The 20,446-nt window shown below is 50.3% G+C and overlaps 1 protein-coding gene across 3 annotated transcripts in view; it reads left to right on the plus strand.

The window, feature by feature from the left end:
* BICDL2 (BICD family like cargo adaptor 2) overlaps positions 1–20,446 on the plus strand; it is a 268,403-nt gene that overhangs the window by 146,956 nt on the left and 101,001 nt on the right. For 2 of the 3 annotated variants that reach the window (XM_069651703.1, XM_069651704.1), the window contains exons 3-4: positions 6,899–7,114; positions 14,450–14,566. In XM_069651703.1, coding sequence (XP_069507804.1) covers positions 6,899–7,114; positions 14,450–14,566 — 333 coding nt within the window. Of the gene's footprint in view, positions 1–5,151; positions 5,261–6,898; positions 7,115–14,449; positions 14,567–20,446 lie in introns of those variants that run through there. The other variant, XM_069651705.1, reaches the window with a different exon arrangement.

Consider the following 20,446-nt stretch of genomic DNA (forward strand, 5'->3'; position numbering starts at 1 on the left):
TCCCCCACAACTCCAATGCAACCAGCAAAGGGAAAATTCAAGGAATGCTATGCTCCTTCCTTCTTTCAACCAAAGCGATGGCCACTTCTCCGCATACCACTTTCCTCCCCAGAACACTCCGAAACCTCCCGCCCCTGCTGCATCCGAGAATATCTGCACCTCCCATGACACCGGATCTCCCTGCAACCACATGGACACTCTGTTAAAGCTCTCCAAAAAGCGCAGTCAGATTCTACAATCTTCCCGCACTGCACCTGATACTCTTATCCGATGATGTGAGCACTTTGCTCCCGCCATAGACCACGCCATGTTTTTACAAAAAGTCTGCCCTGGGGCCACCACCTTGCATGCAAAATTCAAATGCCCCACCAATCCCTGCATTTCCACTATTATTTTCTTGGCCCCCACCGCTTTCTCCAGCAATCCTACCAGTTTGCTCACCTTGTCGTGCGGCAAGCGTGAGGTCATGGCCACTGAATCCAGTTCAATCTCTAGAAATGTCAACACCACTGGCGGCCCTTCTGTTTTGTCTTCCGCTAGGGGCACACCCAACTCCCCCATCAAATCCTGAAACAACTTTAGCATCTCCTCGCACTCTCTCTCTTTCTGCCCCGTAATGAACAGAAAATCATCTAGGTAATGCAGAACACTTTCCCAACCGGAACTGTATGAAAAAACCCACTGTAAGAATGAACTGAGACGCTCAAACAAGGCGCAGGAAATTGTGCACCCCATTGACAAAGCTTTGTCGATGTACTCAAATTGCAAACCCAACAGCCAAAAATCCTCCGGGTGCACCGGCAAAAGCCTGAAAGCCGCCTTAATATCACACTTGGCCATGAAGGCCCTGCACCCTTCTTTCCTCACGAAATCCACCGCCTGGTCCAGACTCGCATATACAACCCCACATTCTTCAGGGGCAATGAAATCATTGACAGACATGCCCTCGGGCCATGACAAGTGGTGTATCAATCTGAACTCCCCAGGGCTTTCTTAGGCACAACACCCAGCGGGGATACACCCGGCAGATCATCAAATGGCCCTAGTATCCTCCGTGCCGCTATTTCCTTGCCCAATTTTTGTCTTACCACCTCAACATTTTCTTTGGCTGACTTCAAATTTTCTGCCCACCGACGCACCCCTGGCCCCTGATAACCCAGCCTGAAACCATGACAAAAACCCTCACTCAGAATCTGAGCCCCTTCCCTGTCCAGATAAAATTCCAACCACTTCTCCAGCACATCCAATTTAATTGGAGTAAAAGCCTTTCCCCACAACCCCTATGCTGGATCCTCTCCCCCTCCCCCTTTCTCCTTGTTGGAAACACTGAGTGAGAGGGTGTTTCCCTGCACATTTGCTACATTCATGTCTGAACCTACATAAGTTCCTTGTGCAGCCGTCCTTATTAAATGCCCAACACGCTGCTGAGGGCTGCCCTCTGCCGCCTCCCTCTGCCCCCTCATGGGTGGGGCGATAGGTAGACCACTTGCTGTGTGCAATGTCTGGCCAGGCCTTGTTGGTGCCATCCACTGCAGCCATAGATCCATGTCTATTTCCCCCCAGACAGCCTGACTGTCCTCAGCCATTCTTGCTCTAAATTCTTCATCGTAACGCACCCACGCAAAGCCCCCAAAACTTGTAAATGCCTTTCTGATCACATCCATATATTTTAGCAGAGCCACACATCACTCCAGAAATTTCTCACAATAGACACTGGTGTAAATAATAAATGCTGACGTCCAATTTTCAATTGTCACTGGGACTCTTGGGCGCGAGGCCAGCTCTCTCTCCTCTTCCTTAGAACCCTCCTTTGCTCTCACTTCCCTATGAAGCAGCTTAAACACATCCACAAATTCCCCTGCCTGAATCTTATCCTTAGTCGCTGCCATCAAGTGCGCACCCAAAAGTTTCGTGATTCCCATGTAAGCTAGCTTTTTCTTCTTGCCCTTCACTTCAGCTTCTTTTTCTTTTGAAACCTGCACCTTGAGCACCAATGGCTCAACCACCTTGTCCGTTTGTACCTCCATTGAGAAATTTCCCTTTTCACGCACCAAGGCTCCAATAGCCTGTACACCAATCTCTATCCTTACCCCTTGCAAACCAGACCCTTCCTTTCCTGCCCCGTTCTTGTATCCCCCTCTGCCGTGCAGTTGACCAGTCCCTTCCCCGCTCACCTCTTTCCGCCCTGCCATAGCCTGTCTGTGGTCTGACCTCCACTCCGATGCTCCTCATCTCTTTTCTTACTGGGCTCCTACTGCGGGGACAAAACATGTCAGCAGTGTCACCCAGCCAATTGTTCCCTCGACCTCTTGCCTCCCAACCCCCTTGCACCTGTCTTTCACAATCCCACCAGAAACCCCTTTTCTCCTTCCCCCCCTCCTTACCTCCCTATAACCTTCATCCTCCCACTGCCCCACATAGTCCTCCAACCCAACTTCATCACCCCTGAAATACCATTGCTGATGCAAGCTCATGCTCGGGTTGAGTAGATCCTCTTCTTGTGACCCTGGGGCGTCTGCCCTGCCACTCCTTTGGCGTCTTCTCAGCGGGGCTGCAGAAACCCCTTCCTGGTCCTCTTCTCTCGGGTGAGGTGTGCTCTCCTCCACCCTGTAGTACTCATCGCTAGGGGCCGTGCTGCGGCTTTTAGACTGTGCTAGCGCCGACCGAGGAGGTGCTGTTCTTAAACCCTCACCATATTCATCCGCTGGAACAGCGGGGGCTGCGCAGCGCCCTCCGCCTGAAATCCTCCTAGCTGGGGGGGGTCATTCCGCGCCCCTCCCTAACCTCACTAATTGATGGTGACCTCTCTCTCCTTCTCCCACCTGCACTCTTCCACTGGTATTTACCCCTTTGCCCCTCTGTCCTATCACCCCAATCTGAGCCCCATCACCCCCACCGTCTTTTCCCCCTTGACCTACCCCTTTTTGGACACTCCTAACATCCCCTACCTCCCCCTGGTAATTATTAATCACCTCCCTATCTAACTCCCCACCCAAATGCATTTTCCCCCTGGGATGCTCTCCTATCAATCTCCCTCCTCATCTTTCTGCCCCTGGATTCCCAACCTCCCCTCTACCAGCCGCAGGGGTGCAAGCCACCACTGCCACGAGAGCCCAATCTGCCGCTGGTCTACGCTGCGGCCTACCCCCACCTACTTCCCCATCTCCTGTGACCTCAACCACCGCCCCTTCCAATTGGGCCTTAGATGCCCTGCTAATAATTTCTAGGGCCTCCCTCAGAGCCCTGGCATCAACCAAACCATTCTTACTAGCTCCCTGACCCACCATGGTGCACCAAGTAAATTGTCAGCGCACCAAAATATGCCCCTAACTGATTCCTAATTCCACTAAGACCCCTGAGCCAGTACCTACCCGGGGACAACTTCCCACTAATATGCCCTGAAAAGGAAGGTAGGGGGGCGCGCCCCACTATATGTTCCTGATATATAATTACACTCCTCTTATCACTAAAGATTATTACAACTTAATTAAATTAATTAGAAAATTATTTATTTATTATATATTTTTTTAATTATTATTATTTTTACCCTGAATTTAATAAAACACTTCCTTGGCCCTTAATTTGAGGAATTACAATTTTACCCCCAAAACCAGGAAGCCCTTATAAAAAAGGGGAGGAAAAGAACAGCAGGAGAACACTGCCCCCTTGCAGACGACAGTTAATCCCAAACAAAGCCGCTATGCCCGACAACAAAACAGTGCAGTCCCTTTAAGGGGCCTGCACTGCCTCCCCACGCCCAACAGGTGCTACTGCGCAAAGCGCGTGTAGTGGAAAAAGAAACACGCTGATGGCCCCCTGCCAGCAGCAACGCGCACACCTACTAGAGAGGAAACCAGCCCGCTGCTCCCCTTGCGCCGTACACAAAGTGAAAATCGGGCGCGAGGGGCCCTAGACGCCTGGAGCGAGGAACGTGACCCGCAGCTCCCCTTGCTCCATGAACAGATCGGAGACAGGTGCGAGGGCCCAAACTGCTGGGGATTCCCAGAAATGCCTGACATCGGCTGCACTCCCCGCCGGCACCCCACCCAGGTCCCTAAGAGGCCTGAACGACATGAGTGGTGCCCCAGATGGGGAAAAAATACCTGGCCTCTTGGACCCCGCACCCCCGCCCTCACAGAAACTAAGAAAAAGGGCGACCCGACAGAGCCGAAATAACTGAGGTAAGGGAGGTACCTTATTTACGGTACCTCCGGCTAAAACGACATTTTTTAAAATTTTATTTTGTAACTAATACTGCCTTCCTAACCACCTACTGCTAAGCTACCCACTACTCCTCACCTCCACAAAAAACCCTAACCAGGCCCAAATCAGGGAAGGCTCGGGAGCAGGCGACCAGGACTAGTCAATCTCACGTCCCAACCGTCGCCTGCTTCCCGAACCTTACCTGACCCCTTAAATACCCCCCGGGGGTGCTCTACACACAGACCATCTCGTTGGACTGTGCAGTGCCAAAAATCACCCCGGGCCGAAACGCTTCGCGTTCCCCCCGGTGTCCCCCTTCGGAAGGCTCTCATTTTGGAGTTTGGAAGTCTGGCGCTGAGGCTAGTGGTCCTGCAAACAGTCTTTTCAAACCCGCAGCTCCCAGAACATTGGGAGGCCGACCCGGGGAGCCAATCCGCTTCAAACATGCTCCTTGACGAGTGTATCTTGCACCACTGAGCTGCCCGTTTTCCCACTCAGCCAACATTTAAAACGAATCAAATGAACTAGAAAACATACCCAAAGGGTTTCCAACCCCGAATGGGCAGCAATCCCCATCGGCTACAGCTAGTACAGGCACATGACGCGGGGGTCAGAGAAGCTGGTATAAAATCAAGATGGACACTAGGCCAGATATGGGCTTGGCCCCAGCCAACTTAGCCCAGATCCGCGCCAGGTGCAACCAAGCAATCAAACCAATCCCTGTCTTCACACAATTTCTGCTCACAGGTGTAGACCCTCAGGGTAAGATCCTACAGCGGGAGAAGGGCACAGAGTTCAAATATAGCTCATCCTGTTATGGGTATAGGTTGTTGGAGCAGGTTGTGCTGACAGTTGGAGAGCGTTAAGAGGCTTATGGAGGATTAGAGGCAGCTGGCTGTGAGAGGGGGAGAAGGAGTCCAGAGTAAGGGGTAGAACATTGTAGGGCACCAGGAGGAAAGGTTGCAGCTTGGAGGAGATGGTAACAGACCGAGGAGGTGGTAGATGGATGGGAGTCGATGACAGCAGCAGGAGAAGCAGGTTGAAGTTGCAGGAGGTGGTAAGAGCGCAGGGAGATTGTAGACAAGCGGGGGTCATAGCAGCGGGAGGAGGTGGTTTCCAAGCCTGTAGGAGGAGTAAGGTTCCAGCAGGCCAAGTCAGCCCTAGGCTGGACAAGGCAATGGGCAGACAAACGACGCAGGACAAGAAGGTGATGGTCAGTTCAGAGACATTGAACGGCAGACAAGGGGTGTGATCTTGGATTTAGAGAACAGCCTTGGAGCCTAGAGAGTGGTGGAAGTGACTCCTTGCTCTGATTCCCACTCGAGCTATACTGCAGGCAGCTTGTAAGAGGGCACCATCAGGTCCCAGAGGAGCAATGAACAGCAGAACAGGATTTTGGACAAAAGTGAAGATTGGTTGCTGGAAAGCCATGGTTCATGACCCAGGAAAGCCTACATCTAGTTGGCATACTAGGCTGCCACCACCCTGGGACTGGAGAACTTGATATCCCAGGATGAGAGAGGTTTTTTTGGTGAACCTTAAGATTTGTTTTAATGTCCATAAGTGGATGTCTGTGTTGGACCTTGGAGCTTGGTTATATAAAAAGCCTAAACTCTTTCTATTTGTCCAGCCATTTGAACATCCCATGATTCAACCTTAACAGGCTTACAAGGCTGGTATGGAGGAATGTGTGAGAAGGAGTACTGTGGTAAGGTGGTGTATTACATTTTAGGATGGAGAGATGAGGGCCGATCGGAGAGTGGTTCTGCTAAGGCTGTGGGACGGCAATTGCGGTTGTTGGGGATGGTGTGTGCCAAGATTAGATTTTGAGATGGGGGTCTTTAATGTCTTCATGAAGGTAAGATGCCTTCACGTGGCTTGGCTATTGAGGGTCAGCACGTTCTATTTGTCTTTCCTTGACGTGCAGTTCCCAGTTGGAGCTGTCATTTAGAGAAGCAATTGGTCAGATTCCCGGGAGCCACCCCGTGACATGATCTGTGCCTGATGAACAGGGGTTTAAAAGTGACCCAATTTTCAGCTCGAAGCCTTGAAGGCGGGTGAATGGTGGTCTATCGGGAGTAGGTGCAGGGAGTTGATGGCCACATTTTGTACTCCTGGCTCACTTTGCCATTTAGAAGAGAGTGCCTAGATATAGAGTAAAGGGCCACAGAGATAAAAGAATTAGGTTTTGATGAAAAAAGAAGTGGTGCTTCAGTGCCAAAGTGTGTGCAGGACTGTACTGTGTGTGCATGTAATTACATGACTCCTGCCTGAGCTTCTTACTTTGAAACTCTGGTGTATATCTGTCCCAATAAGAGCTCCAGACAATTATCCATTAAAGTCTGGATAACTCGCATCAATTAAGAAATCACTTATGGAAGACAACTTCCTCTTTTCAGGAAGCCCCATCAGTCAAATCTTGTTACAGCATGGTGTGTTCTCTAAATAATTTGCAGAAAGCTGGTTTACCACCTGACTTTTTAATTCTTATTTTTTAAATATTATTGCAAAGCCATCATTCTGGGCCACATCTGTTAGTGCCATAAATTGGCATATCGCATTTGGATGATTCGCTGCATTTTCAGGATTTTTTGGAGCTCGATCATTGGTGATGCGTGTTACCATGCAGCTCGGCAGTGACCTGATGGCACTGCTTTGATTTCTAATTGCAAACATGTGGATGTTTCCCTTTCAGAAACTAGAGCAAGAGAAACACGACCTGCGCTTGCGGCTAGAAGCGCGCGAGAGTGAGTGGGAGTTGCACGTGGCCGAACTGGAGAATGACCTATCGACCCTACGGGACCAGCTCCAGCACCAGCGCTCGGAGCAGCGCGACACGAGCCGTGAGAAGACGCATGCCGTCCAGGAACTTTCGGAGCAGAACCAACGCCTGGTGGAGCAACTCAGCCAGGTGAGCATGGAGGCATCTGCCCTGTGTTGGGGGTCTGTGCATGGGTTACAGGATATCATAGGACTGTGTCAGGATTTGGAAATGGGGGAGATCTATCACCATGTAGAAGTCTATTAAAAACAGACCCAACTTAGGGAAAACCAAACCTGATCCCTGTGCTCAAATGCTAATATTGTTCAGAAACTCAAAGGGATGTGGGGCGCTTCCCTAGCACCCCACATTGTAAAAATGAAAATCGGAGGTTTCAAGTTTCAAATGTGCTCCACCTAAATGTATCTAACGTGGTGTGGCTCTGAACACAATGAGCATGAATCCTGATATTAGTAGTTGAAGACACTTTTCATTGCTAATTAGCACATTCCAACAAAAGCACAAAAAACATAGCTCATGATTAACTGTTATGTTAGGTCAATGTTCTTTTGTTGGAAAGATCTTCTACTAATTAGCAATAAATAGTGTCTTCAACTACTAATATCAGGATCCATGCTCATTGTGTACAGAACCACACCACGATAACTACATTTTTTGTAATTTTTTTGTTATTGGTCATTTATAGCGCGCTTAATACCCAAAGGTTTCTCAGTGCGACCCGGGGATGGAACATGTGTTGCTCCGTGTCGTCTTGCTTCCAAGGTGAGCACGTTGCCCCCCTGAGCTATCCTCCCGAGACTTGCCCCTGAACTATCCTCCCGAGACAACATTTGGGTTGAGCACATCTGAAACTTGAAAACTCTTTCTATTAAAAACTGGCTTATTTCGACTACAGAAGCAGAGCTAGTCCACCACTCTGCCTCATTAAGCACTGTGGGAGATGCCAGCACACCCTATAAGGCGTTGAAAGGGGTGTCTGGTTAAAGGTTCTAATCCAAAAGGATCGAATGCCATAGGGTCAAGTCAATTTGACCTAAAACAAAAGGGTAGAATTTATTTATTTATTTATTTTGGGGGTTCCATTTTGGATAAAAAGTGTTTTTTACCACAAAAAAAGGGGGTCCCCCCCAAAAAAATAATAATAATTCGACCCTTTGGTTTTTGGTCCTTTTGATTCGACCCTTTGGTAATTCGATCCTTTGCATTCGAAACTTTGACCTAGAATCCTTGAAAGGGGACAGACGCGTGGCTATTGGGATGGAAAGGCCCGGAGGAGCCCTTCACCCTGTGGCGCAGTGAGTCTCAGAGTTGCCAATGGTGACAGTGCTCCCTGGCACCCTAATCCTATTGGGAAGAAATCCCTTAAGAGGATCAGCGTTCTCAGGATTTCTGCCCAACACATGCTCGGGGTGAATTAGCCTAAATCCCCCGCAGAGCCTCCAGCACGTGAAGTAAAGAGCTAATAACACAGAAGCTTTAGTCAGCGTTATGTTGCGGGAATTATGTTTCTTGGGGCAGGCAAACAAGTGTGCGAGCTGATCTCTTCTGTCTTTGGAGCTTGTGTTGGGACCCTGCCTTCAGAGCCCCTGGCAAGACCCTTGATGGTCATGGACATGGTGAAACAACACATAGCCATAAGTATAACACACACACCACATAGCCATGTATACACCACACTCGCCCATACACGCGAACGCACGCACACAGATAACAGTTCAGGGGCAACGCGCTGGTCTTGGAAGCAAGACGATGCAGAGCAACAGAGGTTCGAATCCCGGGTCCGTCTTAGAAACCGAGCTTAGGTACGGTATTAGGCGCGTTATATTAAAAAAAACAATACACATAAATAATAATAAAACATACACGCCCACCCTCAGATCCGCGTACGCATGCGCATACACATCCACCACCTTCACTTCGAAAACGTTCCCTTTGAGAAGGTTTATACACAATCTACACTTTCAATGCTGGGCTGGTCCAAGACACATGTAGATGCTCTAAACATGGAGCTTTTACCACCTGGATGTAGGGGGGCAGTGGGCTGGTGGGGGAAAGGATTTAGGCGGAATGGGTAAATAATGTGACAGACCTGTGGAGCACGCACACTTGCCTCTAGTCGTGCAACTTTGTATGGAGAGCAAAATGTCCTTTTTTCTCGCCCGTGGGGAGGCAGAGTGGTCCTAGGGCGTGAGGTGAGAGTTATCGAAAGCCCCAAGACCAGATCCAGAGGGGTTACATGGCTGTTTGGGAGACGAGTGGGATTCGCGGGAATCTGGCAAGGCTTATGTTACATTTCTTTGAGGTGGCCAGAGCTCTGGGCTGCGGAGCCAGATCAGATCAGACCAGACCAGCATCACGCATTATCCACAGGTGACAGCGTCACGCATGATCCACAGGTGACGGCGTCACGCATTATCCACAGGTGACAGCGGCTCCCTGATCACTTCTGAGGACTCGCATCCTAACTGCGGGGGTGCAGAAAGACAGCAACAGGCAAAGGCGGCTCCTCGTGGGCTGTCAATCATAATGTGTCATGCCATCTAAGGTCCCCTCCAGGTCAGTTGTTCCGGAATTAAAAGATGAGATAATTTCTAATTCCTAGGTCTGGCGTCCCAAGGTGCTTCTGAAAACGCTCAAAGGGATTAGGAGAGGGAAATCCCATTAACTAGTTCCTTCTTTGGAAAATGCTGTCCAGCAGGATCTTTGTAGTTTACTTCCTGTCCAGGCTGCCCCACTGGGCATCAGGGCAATGCCCGAACAGTCATCACAACAGGGCGGCGTTGGCCAGGCTTCACTGACTCACTTCCCAGTCTACTAGCACCCTTGTACTATACATGGACCCTCTTGCCCCTCACACAACAACGTTCTACTTAATAGTTAGGCCTTCGCCTCATTAACCTCAGTGGAGCTGCTTATAGCTCATTACAAGGGTTCCTAGTGATTCCATCGACAGCCAAACCATCAACAACCATACCATTGACAAAAAAAGCATCGAAAAAAAAAATCAAATGCATTTTTTTTTTTTAAATGTATGGGGCGGTTCCTTCCCCAACCCCCCTTTTTTAACCTTATAAAGCCATTTTCGCTAAACCAAACTCTTTACCATTTAAAAAAATGCATTCAATGGTTTTTTTTCAATGCATTTTTTTCAATGGTATGGTCTGTCCATGCTTTGGATTCGATGGAATGACCGGATACCCATTGCAAGGCACGCTGCATCTCCACAGACCCAGTGCCGCGCTGTCGCCTAATAGATCTTGGGTTGTCCTCTCCATATGCAACAATTGTCCAAGTGTTACCACCACAGGCCCTGTAGAGCAGGATTGTCTAACTCCAGGCCTCGAGGGCCGGAAACATGTTGGATTTTCAGGATATCCCTCATTAATATTCATGAGGAAAACGTGCATACATTTCGAGTGTATGCAAATTTAGCTCATGAATATTAATGAGGGGTATCTGAAAATCCAACATGTTTCCGGCCCTCGAGGCCTGGATTTGGACAACCCTGCTGTTGAGCCATACCCGGCGATCGGGACTCTGGGGCTTCTGTCCTGCACTCATCAGCTACACAGGCTCCCCGCCTGCCTCTCCTTCTACCCACAGATTCCGCCTACCCCATTTTCTTTCAGAACCAACCGCACACAGGCTGAGAAAATGGCAGAGATGCGCTATGCAAAACCACTTTACATCACAAGTGTATAGGTGCGTTATAAATGCCATATCATATGATATCATATCACATTGCAGTACTTTCATGACTTGGTGCACTTTGCAGTTACTACTCAGTTTACTGTGAAAAATCAGGAATTGCGATTTGGGACTGTGCGACCATTGTCTGTCCCTGCTCGACCCTGGCAAACAGCGATGACTCATACTGGGAGCCAAGGGGTTGGGTAGTGTCACCTGCACATTTGCCAGGACACGGCGTCATGCACTGCAAGGAATGCATTGCACGTGCAGGCGTTTGAATGTGAAACCTGGGCAGTTAGACTCTTTGGTGCCTCTGTGGCGGTGTGGCCGCAAGCTTGTACGTAGGTTTTCGGATTCCTGCTGCCGCGTGGGGTGCTACCTTCTGTTGTCAGGGCCTTATTGGGAGTTGGGATTCAGGTGCTGGGAGTTTATTTGGATCTGCGTCATATTTCCGTCGCAGAAAAATCCACAAGGGAAATGTTTAAATGGGAAATGAACACACTACAATTCACATGCGAACATCTAAAAAAAAAACAATACATGCATACACCCACACCCACAACACCTCCCCCACACCCCAAAAATACCCCACCACCCTACTTAACTTTCCTTCCTTCGCGCTGTGTTCCTGCAGCTCTGGTTCCCTTTCACTTCCGTGATCGGGAACAAGAGCCGCAGGGTCCTTTTTATTTATTTTTTTCCTTTTTTTTTTTTTTTTTGGGCAGCTGCAGGGGAGTCCCCCGCAACCCCCGCTCACTATAGTGAGCGGCGTGTTGCGGGGGATACCCCGCAGCCCACAGCTTTTATTTTTTTCTTATTGCGGGGGGTCCCCCGCAACCTCCGCTCACTGTAGTGAGCGGACTGTAGCGGGGTCACCCCCCCCCCCAGCCCCATACCGACCCCACCGAAACACCTAAACCCATACCACGAAAAACTTTTGGTAGTTAGAACTTTTTGTGGTGTGTTTTTTAGGTCTTTTGGTGGGGTCGATAATTTTTCTTCTGACATTTTGTCAGAAACCGTTTATTTGTAGACTGTGAAAGGTGGAAGCGGGGGGATTAGATTTCACCCGCTTCTCGTCCCGTACCAGCCTTTCTCGCTGCTGGTGCAATAACATGTCCAAAATAAGAAGGTTGCATTTGAATGCGAGGGTAAAGTGAGAAAGCCGTGGACGGAGGGGGGGGAGATTCAGAGAGTTACAAGCACGGATAGACGTGAGGGAGGGAAAGGCCGAGCCAGTCTGGGTCAGGAAGGGTCTGCAGTTGTGCCCCATTGATGCTATTCAGTATCCAGTCTTTTAGTGATATGATGGTTTATTTATATAGCGCCTATACACAATGTGTTTCAAAGTGCAGAAATATCACTGCAGAATTCATTACCACACATTGTTTTACTGCATTTTTGCCACAAAATGCAAAGGGGAGGTTTGTGTGAGGCAATGTTGGATGGTGAGAAGGTGGTAGGTGGGTGGGCAGAGAGTACGGCACGGGTCACACCCTGCATTTTACAGCAAAATAATGGGTAAAAAAAAGTGCAGTAGAAAAATTCCACAGTGAAATGCCTGTGGTAAAAGTACATGGCACTGTGCTATACTTATGTGAGCTTCCCATGACCTGACCTTGCTGACTGCAGCGTTGGGTCCTTGGGACGGCCTCAGCCATGCCCTCCCTTACCTTCTGCCAGGGGCGGTGCTAGGTCTGGAAAAGATCTGGGGCTACGTTAATGTTGGGACTGTTGGAACTGTTGGAACTGGGGCTAGCCAGCCTTCTATCCAGGGCTACAACCAAAAGACCTGTGGCTATAGCCCCTCAGTCCCCCCCTAGCGACTGGCTAGGCGGGGACTGCCCTCACCCAGCTGCACTGGATTTCTGATGAGAATTCCCCTGCATCCTGCATCCTGGACCCGGGTCTACAGCAGTGTGCGCCTCATCCAGGCTTAGGCGCACGCCTCATCCAGGCTTAGGCGCGCAACACTGTGAAGCCTGAGGCCAGGCAGAGAGCAACCATGCCAGACTCCCAGATAGGGCCTTCTTCGTGCTCTTCATTCTAGGGCACGGTGAGCCGTGCCCAGGAAGGATCAGTTAAAGGTGAGTCTGGATCCTGCTACAGCGCGCAGGGATCCAGGAGCTTGGCAGCCTTTCAAGCAACACAAAATGAATCCTGTAAGGTTACTTTTGCTCCCGAGGGTACATTTGAAATGTGTTTAGTGATTAGTGCGTTTAGTGTTTTAATGTGTTTAGTATGAACGGACCCTCTGATCCGTTATTTTGTGTAAAATCCTCTTGAAAGTAGCAGTGCCGCAATGTTTGGCATTGGTGGTCCATAGCGGCCTGGTGCATGTGGTGGCATCTGGTGCCTGTTGTCCTGTTTCTTTCCGTTCAGCAAATGCACTGGTGATATTTGGCTTCTGGAAAAGATTGATTGGTCCCGGGACCCATCTTTGTGGGACATGGGGGGCACATAGAAAGTTTCTGGGGTGAAGAGGGGCGGTCTGTGGTCTTTGGCAAAATCTTCAGGTCCGGTCCTCAAGGGCCAACTCCACTCCATGTTTTTAGGTTATCCACACAATAGCCATTTGAGTACAGGATCTCTAGATGTGAGATAGATAGATTGCGGTTATCTTGAAACCCTGGGGTGGAAGCGGCTCTCCTGGAGCGGGCGTGCAGGCAAGCGTCAAGGTCTGGGCGCCTCTGTGATGTACTTGTCACTTCCGCATAAGGGCGGGTTATCCATATTTGAAATCTCTCATTTTGATGTCACCGGCTCGACTCCCTCTTGGCAAAGGCGGGTCTACCCGGAAGAACCGGTTTGTCATCCATGATCTGTGACTGTATCCATGTGTGTGCTTATAAAGGCGTGGGGGCGTCACGCGGTCCCGGTGAGCCAATCACGTTGCCTGTTTCTTAGGCAGTCCTTGTGCCAGGGCTGGCAGTGTGCTGAAGACGCAGTTTTGGGAACGTCCCTTAGTTTCAGGGACTCTTGAAAAGGCGGGGGTGCGGCCTAGAGTGTCTACCTTGCACACCCCTAAATGCATGTCTCATGCTCAGTGTCGTGGGCGTTTTCGTGGCACTTTGTGTACTGGGTCAATTTCAGGGATTTTGGTGTAGTGGGTATTTTTTTTATTGATGAAATGAAAATGACCGTATGCTTTCTTTTCACCCCTCCCCCATACCCCCGTCTTGCTGGCTACCCCGCTACTTATCAACGCCTCTCTTACCCCCTTCCTCATCTCTCCACATCCTTTTATGAAACTCTTCTCACGCAATGCATTCTCTCCATTTTACCCTGTATCGATCAACCCCTGTATTTCCCTTCCCATCTCCCATTCCCTCTCCCCTCCGTCACACCCTGACGCCATCTCCCCGACCCTCGCTCTTTCTTCCTTTTCTCTCATCTCCCATTCCTTCTTCTATTTCCTTCTCTTCCAATAATCCCTTCTGCTGCGCCCTCTTCTTCCCTACCCCTTTCTCACTCTTTATTCCACTCTGTGCCCCCCTTGCTACCTCTGCACTTCCCCTGCCCCACACGTTCGCCTTCTCGCTCCCCTTCTGCCACCCCTCCCATCTCTGCCACCTGTTTCTCCCCTTGCCTCTTATCTTTTATTTTACCCCTCCTTTTCACCCCATTACTTTCGATCGCCCCGCTTTCTCTGCACCCTTTCACCATTCTTCCCCGCGCCCCCTTTCCCCCGCGCATCTACTTTCGCCCGTCTCCTCGCCCCCCTTCTGCCCTTTCATCTTTCTTGCCCTCGCTGTACCCCTTAAATCCCTGCAGGCGGCACTGGTGGAACAGAAGCTCACGACTGACCTCCACGCCTTGAGAGAGGAGAACCGGGCGAAGACCCTCAGCGGCACAGACTACGCGGCGCGCCTGAAGAGCCTCCAGGCCGAGGTGGGAGCACCCCCCAGGAGAACCTGGGTATCAAACATCAGGATAATATCTGCCCACATCAGCCAGTCTTACAATAATCTTATGTGCAGGCTTCAAATCTGCGACCTTGGCATTAGCACAGATCACCGCAGCAGGCGCACTACCCCACAGATCTGTTTTTTTTTAAATCGGCAAAGCTGTAGTGGTTTACCGGCTATCCACTGGGTTTCAAACCAGAGTTGGAAATTAACAAGATTGCTGTCTCTAGGAGGCCCCTAAACAAGAAGCAGCACCAACCTACGAAGCATCTTGGCCAACAGATTCCAATTTGTGGGTCTCTAGTTACACACCCTGCACTAGGGCTTTAAGTGGTCCGGGGCTGGACAGGGCAACGCCCTGGCAGTCTCGAAAAACGGCTAACGAGCCGGTGCGCACTGTTGGTGCTCCCTCACCTCCTGACTAGCCTCAGATACGCCAACGCCCTCGGGCAGCTCGGACATTCAGAGAGCTTCATGATTAAAAGGCTACGTGGGGGGTACGGTAGTCGCATTTTTTCTGATTAGAAAAAATGGAGAGGTAAAGGGCACCTGCCGATTCCTCTCCTTTTTTTCTAATCCGAACATTTAACCATGTGACTCCTTGAGTGAAAGAACTACCTGCTGGAGGTTGGCTCCTCTCACCATGAAACAAAAGCAGACCTCTGGCGCTCTGCCTCTGGCGCTCTGCCTCTGGCGCTCTGCCTCTGGCGCTCTGCCTCTGGACCTCTGGCACTCTGGACCTCTGGCGCACTGCCTCTGGCGCTCTGCCTCTGGACCTCTGGCGCTCGGCCTCTGGACCTCTGGCGCTCTGCCTCTGGACCTCTGGCGCTCTGCCTCTGGACCTCTGGCGCTCTGCCCATGGACCTCTGGCGCACTGCCTCCGGCGCTCTGCCTCTGGACCTCTGGCGCTCGGCCTCTGGACCTCTGGTGCACTGCCTTTGGACCTCTGGCGCACTGCTGTCATTTCTTTTGGTGCTCCCGGCCTCTCCTTTTGTTTCTTAGTCACAGTCTGACCCCCACAGGTAGCCTACAGCAGAGCATGGAGCCTGAGATTTAGGAACAAAAAAGAGGGGCAGGCGCCTCTGCTTTCATGCTTGGCTTGCCAGCCCCCTCCTCAAAAGGAGAGGGGTGCTCTAGTTAGGGCGTGTGGCCTAAGAATGGGTGGTGGGGTGGCGGGAGAGGGCCTCCTCCGTCGCTCTCCCACCCGTACTTGGGCCACGCCCCAAAGTAGAGCCCCACATCGATTCTGCCTCCCACTTAAAGCTCTGCCCTCCACAGATCTGCAGTAGCAGGTGCCTAAACGTCTGAGCTACCTTAGCCCGTACTATTTGTGACCCACATCAGTACATACTTGGCTGCACCCAAAAGGGAGGGCGGGGGGGAGTGTCCGTGGAGGGGCAAGGCGAGGCTTGGCCTTTGGTTTGCAATCTTCATTGGCTCAAACGTTTTGCTGCATTGGGGCTTGACTAGACCATGCCTGGAGTGACTACACCTGCCAGAATGCAGTGCAATTGGAGCCAATGCCAAGACTGAGCATCTTACACTGGACATGGCCCAACTTCGGAAGTCTTTAATGTCTCTTTGTGGTGACAGTTTGGGGGTGTTAACATCTCCTCTTCTTAGTCGTAGTTAATGCAGTCGGTATGTTATGGTGTGCATGATGTTAATACAGGTTGCACTTACAGGATCTGGGGGTCGGGTGGGCACCGCTTGGTTTTTATATAGTTCACACGTTCAATTATTTCTACTATTTTATCGGAGCTCATCCTTAAGCCTAGGCACAAGGTAATAGCAACATCCAAAAAGAAGGGACGGACAACTTCCGTTCCTGGGTGAGCTCACTCTGAAAACCCCTTCCAGGGCTTAATTCAATGCTTTATCCAACTAATCCCCTTTTATACATTCAATGTGTTTTCAAGTCATGAATTCACAATTCCTTGTTTGATTTCTGATTTTTCCAAGTATCGTTATTTATTCCTGACGCATCAGTGTCACACAATGTCAGCCAATGCATTTGGGACCTCTGTCCATCATCAGGGCTATTAACACTGTTGTGTGTTTATCAATAAAAGACCCAACATCAGAACATTGTTCATCAATCCCAATTAGTCATGATTGGGTGACATTCAAACCGAATTACATTCAACAAAAAGAAATGTAAATTGCACATACCAAATAATTGTAGCAGTTTGTTGTAATGTGCTTACTAGCTGAGTGGATGACATCACTGCTGAATGGAATGTAGTGATGTCAGTGTGAGTGGAGTGTTGGTGTGTGAGGGTTCTAAGCTTGGCAGTTGGAGTTATGCTGACTTGGAAAGGACATGCCAATGTTTTGTTCCGGGGATTGAACTACAATAAATCTACTTAATAACTTACCTGCTGGCTCGGGTGTTCATCAGCTTCCAAGTTATTACACTGGCGACGAGGATGGGATTTGTCGTGGAGGGGACAACCAAGAACCAGGAAACATTGCCCTCCAATGATCCATGTCCATAAAGAAGTTCAGCAAGTTTGGGAACCCAGAGTTGTTTTGACTGGGTGGGGTATCCCTTTCAGCAGGCCGGGTGGTGCTGAATTGAGGACTCTAGTCGGCACACAGGTCGGTGTGCAGTTGAGATTGGCACAGCTGGTCTTGTGGTGGGTTTCCAGTCCCAGTTACCGGGTGGTGCTGCGGGCGGTATTGTGTTCGGCACACAAGTCGGTGTGCAGCGCTTTGGAGAGCGTCTGCCTCCAGGATCAAGCTGGCCGGGTGGAGCTTATGACTGGCAAATCAACAGCTGGTGCCTGGGGAACCGTGCGGCACACGGGTCGGTGTGTGGAGTGTTTCCCGTGAGGAACAAGTCTTCCGGGTGGAGCTTGTGACTGGCAAATCAACAGCCGGTGCCTGGGGAACCGTACGGCACACGGGTCGGTGTGTGGAGCGTTTCCCGTGAGGAACAAGTCTTCCGGGTGGCGTTTGTGACTGGTGGATGTCCGGGGTGCCTGGTGTCGTGTGGCATCAGGTCGGTGCTGTTTCCCTCTTGGCTGCCTGTGGGGGTCCTGGAATTACTGTGCGGCACACATGTCGGTGTGCGGGGTCTCGAAGTAGCAAACTGTTTGCCCCAGCGTATCCGCGCTGTCAGCTTCCAACTCTGGGGCAGCGTGGCAAGGGACACTGTACCAGCGCACGGGGAGGTTGGCGCGTGAGCGTGCCTGCATGCTATGGAGGTGCGTAAGGAATGTGAGCGCTGCGGTGCCTGCGATGGCAATGGTGACGTAGCTTGTCGCTTAAAGGAACTCCGTGGTGAACACTGTTTGCGCGCATTTCGTAGGAGGCTCGAATGCACAGGTGTCCATGGGGGCGTGGCAGAACGCGTTGATGTTATCGCGTTTCCTGTCTTACGGCGTGCGTTCCAGCGTGTGCTGTTGGAACGCAAGGAATGTTCGCATTGTTTTTCCTGTTACGAACGCAGTGTCCGTGCCGGGCCGGTGTGTCTGAAAGGAGGAGAGCGGCCGCGAGGGTCCTCCAAAAGACTTGGCAGACTGATTCGGTGCGAGTGGTTCATGGACCTCTGCGGGTGCGCGTCGGTGGTTCGCAGGTGGTACCAGGTGAGGGACGTTGACTTCTACACTGATTTGCATATTCTGGACGCCCTCATGTACTGCGTTGGGTGTAAGGATCCCGTGTTGGTGAAAAGTGGCGAGGGGCATTCAGGGTGCTGTTTTTCCTCAGACCAGGTGAAACACAGGATTCGGCGGTTGGTCTGCAACTGGAGTAATGGTGCTACATGGGCTTTGGAGAGTTCTAGCCCGATGTTGCGGCAGCTCGATGCGAGCGAGAGGACTTTCCTGTTTATGGGACGGTTCACTAGTGAAAAGTGAAAAATGTAGTGTTACTGTTGTATTTAACTGAAGTGTGTGTGTTGCATGGGCCCGTATGAGTAAGTGAGTGCGCGCGCTGAGAGTTGTGCATGGGTGATTGTTTTGTGTGTTTTGAGAAATTGCAAATTGTGTGCTAAAGAGATGTGGTTGAGTGTGTATCTGCATTATTTTGCATTAAATTGCATATAGTTTCTCTCATTTAAGAATTCTTTGCAGGTGGAACTGTTCAATACTTAACATGTTTTCTTGCAGGTTGGATTTCCATTATTGGTTGTACGGACTCGTGGGTGGGAGCACTTGCGGGTTGAATTGCTTCTTTGAACAGCATTGTTTATCCTGTGTTGTGTATTTTTGATACACTTACAGTTATATTTCTCCAATACTTAACGGAAATAATGCATTTTTACACATCATTTTGTATTTGAAAATGTGTGCAATGTTTTGCGTGTATGCCAACCACCTTGGTTTTTGGGGTTCGCATTGGTGCGTGAGGTGAACATTGCGTTGTGTGGGAGTGGTTGGTTATTGAGGCCTTCTGCTGTGGTGCAGCAGGTGAGGCTGGGGTCCATGGTGAGTGGTGAGGGCTGCGTGTTGCAGTTTGGCTGGACCAGGGGTCCATGGTGTGAAGTGTGCTGCATTTTGCGTTCGCAGTAGGCTGGACCAGGGGTCCACGGTATGTGGTAGGTGTGCTGCGGGTGGCAGTAGGCTGGACCTGGGGTCCAAGGTATGTAATAGGTGTGCTGCGGGTGGCAGTAGGCTGGACCTGGGGTCCAAGGTGTGGTAGGTGTGCTGCAGATGGCAGTAGGCTGGACCTGGTTCCTCGGTGAGGGTAAGTGCACTTTGTTGTGCAGTAAGCTGGACCATGGGTCCGTGGTGGTTACTGTGTGTTTGGTGCGTGACTGGTTCAGGTGGTTGGTCCTGGCTGTGTTCCGCAATCTTGCGTGTTGGTTCTCTAAGGTTCAGGGTTGTGGTGTTATGGTATCCTTAGGGGTGCTGTGGTGAACTGTTCCGTTGTTGTGCTTGTTGTTGCTCTGTTGAGCTGTGTGGAGTGTGCCCGGGGGTGGCAGCCCTGGTGTCCTAGGGGGCAGACTAGGACGGGAGGATGTTTGTGCACTGAGGGTTGAGGAGTGTTAGGTAGTTATATATTGGGGACGCTGGGTCGTGGCAGGATCTAGGTTCTAAGGGGCAGCTTGGAACAGGTGGAGGTGCGTAGTTTTTATTTTGTTTCTCGAAGGTTGTCCAGTTCTGTTTTTGGAAGGAGTGAGCCCTTTGTAGAATGCGTTGGGTTCCTCTCTGTTTTGTTATAAAGGGAGGAGTGGAAGTGGTGTAGAGTTGGGCGTAGGACTTGGTATAAGAGTTTGGTAGACACTTATGTGTCAAGTTGCCCAACGAGTTGGCACAGTGTTAGTATCTTGGGGGTGCCATGTAGGTTTTATTGGGTTCTTACTCCTTTGGTGGAGCACTTTCCTGTTCCTTGGAGTGTCAGGGTTTTGGTGTTCTCTGGGGGCAGTTTCTTGTCGCCAGTGGTGTAACTAGTTGGAGCATTACGTGCTGGCCACACGTATATGCAGGGGTTTTTGTCTGGTGATGGTTTAGGTGTGATCATGCTCTGTTTCCAACAAAGTAAAGGAGGGAGAAGTGTTGTAATGTGCTTACTAGCTGAGTGGATGACATCACTGCTGAATGGAATGTAGTGATGTCAGTGTGAGTGGAGTGCTGGTGTGTGAGGGTTCTAAGCTTGGCAGTTGGAGTTATGCTGACTTGGAAAGGACATGCCAATGTTTTGTTCCTGGGATTTAACTACAATAAATCTACTTAATAACTTACCTGCTGGCTCGGGTTTTCAGCAGCTTCCAAGTTATTACACAGTTCACAATGGAGTGTAGAGTCAAGATGGAGTTAGAAAATAAAGAGAGAGAAATATTCATTGTAGTAACTTGTATTAGTAGCTAACCGCTCTTTAGAATATGTTCATATGCCACACTACCTGATCGCCTTTT

This window comes from Ambystoma mexicanum, chromosome 3p (genome assembly GCF_040938575.1).
Source record: "Ambystoma mexicanum isolate Mex_15411 chromosome 3p, UKY_AmexF1_1, whole genome shotgun sequence".
Taxonomy (NCBI): domain Eukaryota; kingdom Metazoa; phylum Chordata; class Amphibia; order Caudata; family Ambystomatidae; genus Ambystoma; species Ambystoma mexicanum.